The sequence below is a fragment of the Nestor notabilis genome, unplaced genomic scaffold, assembly GCF_000696875.1.
Source record: "Nestor notabilis isolate BGI_N333 unplaced genomic scaffold, ASM69687v1 scaffold32255, whole genome shotgun sequence".
Classification (NCBI taxonomy): domain Eukaryota; kingdom Metazoa; phylum Chordata; class Aves; order Psittaciformes; family Psittacidae; genus Nestor; species Nestor notabilis.
This window is the reverse complement of record NW_009931132.1, coordinates 6210-11975: the sequence shown is the minus strand read 5'-3', so window position 1 is coordinate 11975 and position 5766 is coordinate 6210. Positions and strand designations below refer to the sequence as shown.

The window sequence follows — 5766 nt, the reverse complement described above, 5'->3', positions numbered from 1 at the left end:
GAAAGAGGCAAAACCCGTCACTTGGTGCCACTATCAGAGGGAACAGGCAAAGGACTCTTCAGAAAAGTGCTATTTCAACAATCACTGTATCCTGCACAGCAATCCTGCAGCCCCAAGTGCAGGGCAGGGGGTGGGTGTCAATTGATGACTTTCAACAACATTCATTGGAAAAGAACATTGCAAACACTGAGTTAGAAGACAAGCCACAAGGCTGTTACAATTTCAGCACAAGACCAGGCAATTGCCCCTGCCTGGCACTAAAATCCCAAGCAGCTATGAGAAGATAAAGACAATCATACACGTACACGACTACACTGCATGTCTGCTATTCTGCCAAACAGCAGGACTCGTACTTTAATAGTGATACACTATTTCTTTTTTTTCCTTTAGGCATGCTTTTTAAACTTTTCCAAGCATGCCCTCTCATATTCTTGGGTTATTAAACATGCATCATTCATTTTATAGACCACGAACAAAGTTGCAGAAATGTATAATTCAAGGCTGAAGAAGATGCAGTACCAGAACCAGAAATACAAGGTGACTGGGCTGTTAGTGTAACTGCACCAGAACTCTGGAACTGCAGTGCTGCATAAGCTCCAGTTCCCTTCTTTTTCCTTGTGTCTGCACCTCTTACCCAGGTAATGAGGTAAGTGCTCTGATACAGCACCAGAACAGAACTCTTACCTCTGTAGTAACAGTCAGAGCATGCCACATTGACAAGTGGCCTAGGATTGTGTGTATTTTGGTCTATTTCCAGCAGACGTGGGATAGTGTCATTCTTTCCATTTTTTAAGTTCAATAGAGCTTTCATTAAGCAGGTCTTCCCAGTATTTGCATCTAGTAGAAAAAGAGAATTGAAGGGGCTGTGCATGTACTTCACACACATCGCTATTACTTGATTCAGAACTTAACTCTCACTGTAGGACCAAATAATTATTCTAAAGGCCTTTCTCAGTATTTTTAGTCTGCAGTAGAGGCAAAAGCTTTAAGACATATCTAGTTAATGGCATTCTCCATCCTCAGGTGCACATTAGGAAAATGAAAGTATGGACAGAGGGCTGACGAAAGCAAAGAACCAAGAGCAGGTTCCCCTGCTTCCCCCTTGCATTAAGAAGCGCTGCCTCTGCTAACCCTGTTTATGGAATACTGAGCAGGACTCTACCTGTGTATTCAGAATCCGTGAGAAATTTGGAGGTCCTCCTTAAATACTCAAGTAAACCATCCAGTGCCTCGGGGCTGCCCCTTGAGACTGCACTGAAGAGCCTGTCTCTGTCGAAGCGATTTGGGTCCTTTTGGCTATGGAAGAAATGTAAAGTGTTAAGAAGTTTTGGAGAGCAGAAGACAAGAGTCTGCAGTAAGTTCTAGTGGGATGGTGTTAGAAAGGAGGAAGGCAGAAAAGTTTGTCAGAAAAAACAAGCATTTTATTTTTAAGTCAAGGGAAAAATAGAGACAGTTATTTCCCAGAATTCTCTTAAGTGGCTGCTCTTTCCATCAGCTGGAGCTTTTCCCAGATCCAGTCTGATGTGCAACCCTGGAACACACCCAGAGCATAAAGACAGAGAAGCCCAAGATAGCTGCAGGACCAGAGTCAGTCCCATCACATGGTGTGAAACACTCTGTGAACTGGTTTACACCCCTCCGTGGCAAGTATAGGGCTCCATGCTAAGATGCTCTTACACCCAACTTGGCTTATTTAGTGTTAGTTCAGATTTACACAAAATACACCACAACACACACCCCACAAATACCTTCCAAGTGCAGAAGGAAAGGGCTAATATGTTCTCTTTCTTCTTTTAATTACCTCCCACCAGATGCCTGTAATACTTCTACATTGCCACTTTTAGTTTAGACTTGGTGAAGTCTATAGGCCCCCCGCAGCATAGCAGGAATTGCACCCTTGTCAAATACCCAACAGTTACTCACTTGCTAACAAGTCCTGGCCGATAGTTCAGATTAATCTTGACTTTAGGAGGAAAGTTACTGCTTTCTTTCTGATATGGTGTCTCCAAGGGGCGTTGTTCTCTCTTTCCAGGTGCTGATCTTTCTTCCTTTTTACTAGATGCAGGTCTATCTTCTGGGGTACTGTCATCTGTTTCTAGCAATCCCATCAACCTGTTCCTCTGACCTGGGCCTGGCTGCCCATTTGTGAAGTTATCCATTTCTAATAGAGATGTTCTTTCAGATCACCGAAGACGTTCCGGGCTGGGAGACCAAACCTTGCAAGGGAAAGGGAGAATTAACATCATTCGTTCACAAACCTAGAATGTGTTCAATGCAGCACAGAGAGGAAAGCATGCTTCCAGGTCCGGCGTTCCTACAGTCAACCAAGGGTCCCTTGAGAGACTCAGTAAACTCTCCACAGTGGGAGTATTTCAATAAATACAAGGCCTTAGATAGGGTACCACTGGAAAAGAAGTGCACAAACAGCTCATGAAATACAAGCAACTGGTCTGCAGAACATCTGAACCCCCTTTGTGAGATGACTTCACCTGTTGGCAGCAGCACAGGTTCCTTACTTAAAAGGCAAAGAAAGTGGATCTTTAGGAGACTACAGTCATTGTTCTTGTCTCAGTGCAGCCAACACAGGCTAGTCATCAAGTGGCTGAAAAGATAAGATTAACTATAGGCCTTCTTTACAAGAGAGTGGTGAGTTTGCCCATGTTCTCTGTTGGTAAGCATTACGCTGTTTCTACATGGAAAACATACGTGCAAATTATGTTCCCCTGAGGCATTCTTATGTTTCATCCTGGGGTAAAAGGAGTGGGATCTTCCCACTGTTTGGAGCTGTTGGCTATCCATGTGAGCACAAGCTTTGAACTTGAGCTGCACAGCACAGGCAGATGCACAGCCCAGCTGCCAGGTGAACACTCAAGAGCCCTCAGAGCCTGCACAGAGCACATATCTCCCAAAAGCAAAGCTGGATCTGGATCAGATGTACAGAAAGCATCAGTATTCATCAGAGCATCCAGCCAGCCCACTTTATTAAGTATGTCTTGCACTCCTTTTTTACTCTTTTGAGACATCTCCTCATGCATATCTGGATACATCTCAGATCCACACCCAATGCAAGCTATCTGTAGTCAGCATACGACTGCAGTTTCACACACAGTTTGTGAAGCAGCAAGGAAAAACATCCATGATTACCAACCTGAAGCAAAGCTTTCTTTAATAACTCCGTCTTATTCACATGTACTCCCTCCAAATAGTTAACAGGTTTTCTCTGAAGAGAAATTGCCTTTGCTGGGACTACAGCCAGACTCCATAGCCTATACCATCAAAGAAGTAAATTGACATATATAAGAAAGCATAAGCATTATGCCTTAGACTAAGATATGGAGAAACATAGTTCTAGGCAGCAAACAGCCACAAAACATCTTTATGCAGCTCACAGCAAGAAATCTAAGGGCTGATTTCAAGACAAACCGTTATGATAATTCAGCCATTCAGTTTAGTCTGCACTCTAATGACAAACATTCCTCTGCACACACAGGCATACACCCTGTAATACCTTTTCAGATTTATTTCCTCCCCAAAAACACTTACTAGTGTATTTGCTGATCCTTTAGAGAGCTATTTGTACTTCCATAATAGTTTGCTTGTGGTTTTCTGTCTTCCTTTCCCCAAAATCATTTCTCAGCTGCAGTTTCCATCTCTCCACAGCACTGGAGAGAGTTATTTATTGTCAGTCTTGTATAGGCAGACCGTCTGGTTTAAAAGCAAGAGCAAAATGGTCCTATAAAAAAGGACCCTATAATATATACATCCACTTTGTCTGTCCGTAGGAAACAGAGAGCACTCTCTGTTTGCCAGCCCAACTTTCACTTCTCTACTGAACAACTGAGTTGTTTCTTTCTGTTACTTTAGCAAGCCATTTTGAGTAGCGCAGCACAGAACAGCCCTGCTGTCAAAAGAGGAAGAGCACAGCACTTACTTACCCCAAGTTGCTGCAAGCTCCACCCAAGAACTGATCTGACAAGGAGTCCCAACGGATTCTTCAGAGGGTAAATAAACTCTCAGTAGAAACCAAGCCAAACACCAACAAGTGTTAATTAGCGTGAAAGCAGATCCCAAGTTATTTACATCCATGGGTAAGACTACTCCTCTGCAGAGAAGACCACGCTCATAATAACAGTCTGTGAATGGCGCAACGTTGTACTCCTAGTTGGTGGTGGTCCATGAGAGAATCCAAGCTGCCTGTGAGAAGGAATAACCACGGATTATTGTTATTTACTCAACTGTACAGCTTTTTGCCAAGCTAAGAAGAGCTTGCACAGGAAATGACTAGATAGATTTCTCAGTAAAAGAGAGAGCCAATGAGTGCAGTGCTCTTATATGGGAAAGCTGGCTGGCTATTGCAAATTCATAATGCTTAACCCCTGCCTGCACATATAGAGGCAACATCTTAGGCTTTCAACAACAGCCCACTCAGATCTCAAGGGAGGCAGCTGATTTCATCCTGACAGCGCTAGAGCCCGTGGTTTTGTTGTAAGGTTTGTCACAAGGCTCCTTCAGTTAGCCCCAGGACAAGCAAGTAAGCAGCAAAACGTCTGAGGTCAACTGTTTCTGTGGGAAGCCAGTTCTCCTTGCACAAACGTCACACAGCCCAGCTACAAGGCAGTGCAAATGATACAACACACTAGCCAGAACATTACCGTACAAAGTACAGTGTCAGCTACTCATCGCTGGAACGGGAAACTGCACAAAGCAGCCTCAGTTCCCAAACACTTGGGCCACTTAATTTGCCCTTAGTACTCATTTCCTTATGCAAAAGGAAATGAGTACTCCAAAGGAGTGAATGTCTTGGTGAGGCTACTTCTAGGAGCACTGACTGGTCATTCCTACAACTGCCTGTTGCTGAGACCGTGCATACACACCGATACCACTTCACTTACCACTCACAAGACAGGACCCCGGGAAACAGAGGACATCAGCCCACACCAAGTGTTTTAGTTTTTTCTCTCCACTCCTAACAGAGCTGAGGCCTGAGGAGGTCTCAGCATCAATGCAGATGACATTCAGCACCCACAGTCTCAATAGCCTTCCCGCAGAGTGGTTCTCATCTCTATAGAGGACTGATGGTTTACAAAGCCATTTATGTGATCTAGGGGTCATCTAGAGAATCTTATTAACTGCCAAAATGGTAAAGAGCTCTTCCAATCAACAGCTTGATAGCAGTGGCAGATTCCATAAGAAATCTCCAAACTTTAATTACCATTGGTCCAAAAACATTGAGAAGGGATGTCACATCATGACACACTGAACTCTGGCTGCTGCTTTCTTCTTCCAAACCTACCATGAACCAAAAGAGAGCCTAAAGCAATCCTTGTCTGACAGGACTGCAGGATGATGTGACACTTCCTGGAATGTGGTCCTTACCCACAGAAACATTCCCAGATGGCTTCTACTTTGAGTCAGATACAGGCTGTCAGAAGACCTTCCTATAAATACACCCATTAAATGGCAGGATGCCTTTTCCTCTTTCATGGTTTTGCATGACATCACAAGCTTATTTCTCAGATTCCCGTGTTTTAAAATTAAGCTGATCCAGGAACCCCACAAAGCTACTTAATCTTTCCAGGTTTAATAATGTATTAGGACCCACAGAATAACCTATAAAGAACAAATATAGGCAGATAAATGCAAGGTCAGATCTCATCTCTCCTATCTCTCATTCCAGCTTTGTATTGACTTAGTTCAGTTTGCTTTAGCCGCATTACACTTAATTTACTGTGATAACAACAGACATAGATTCAGACCCCGGAGTTT

The 5766-nt window shown here is 43.6% G+C and overlaps 1 protein-coding gene across 1 annotated transcript in view; it reads right to left on the bottom strand.

Annotated features, from left to right (window-relative positions):
- Positions 1 to 2159, bottom strand: part of TRPV2 (transient receptor potential cation channel, subfamily V, member 2) — a 9794-nt gene extending 7635 nt beyond the window's left edge. The window contains exons 1-3 of the mRNA XM_010015742.1: positions 1924 to 2159; positions 1163 to 1296; positions 672 to 837 (exon numbers count right to left, since the gene is read on the bottom strand). Of these exons, the coding sequence (XP_010014044.1) occupies positions 672 to 837; positions 1163 to 1296; positions 1924 to 2159 (536 nt within the window). The remainder of the gene's footprint in view (positions 1 to 671; positions 838 to 1162; positions 1297 to 1923) is intronic.
- Between the last annotated feature and the right edge of the window lie 3607 nt (positions 2160 to 5766).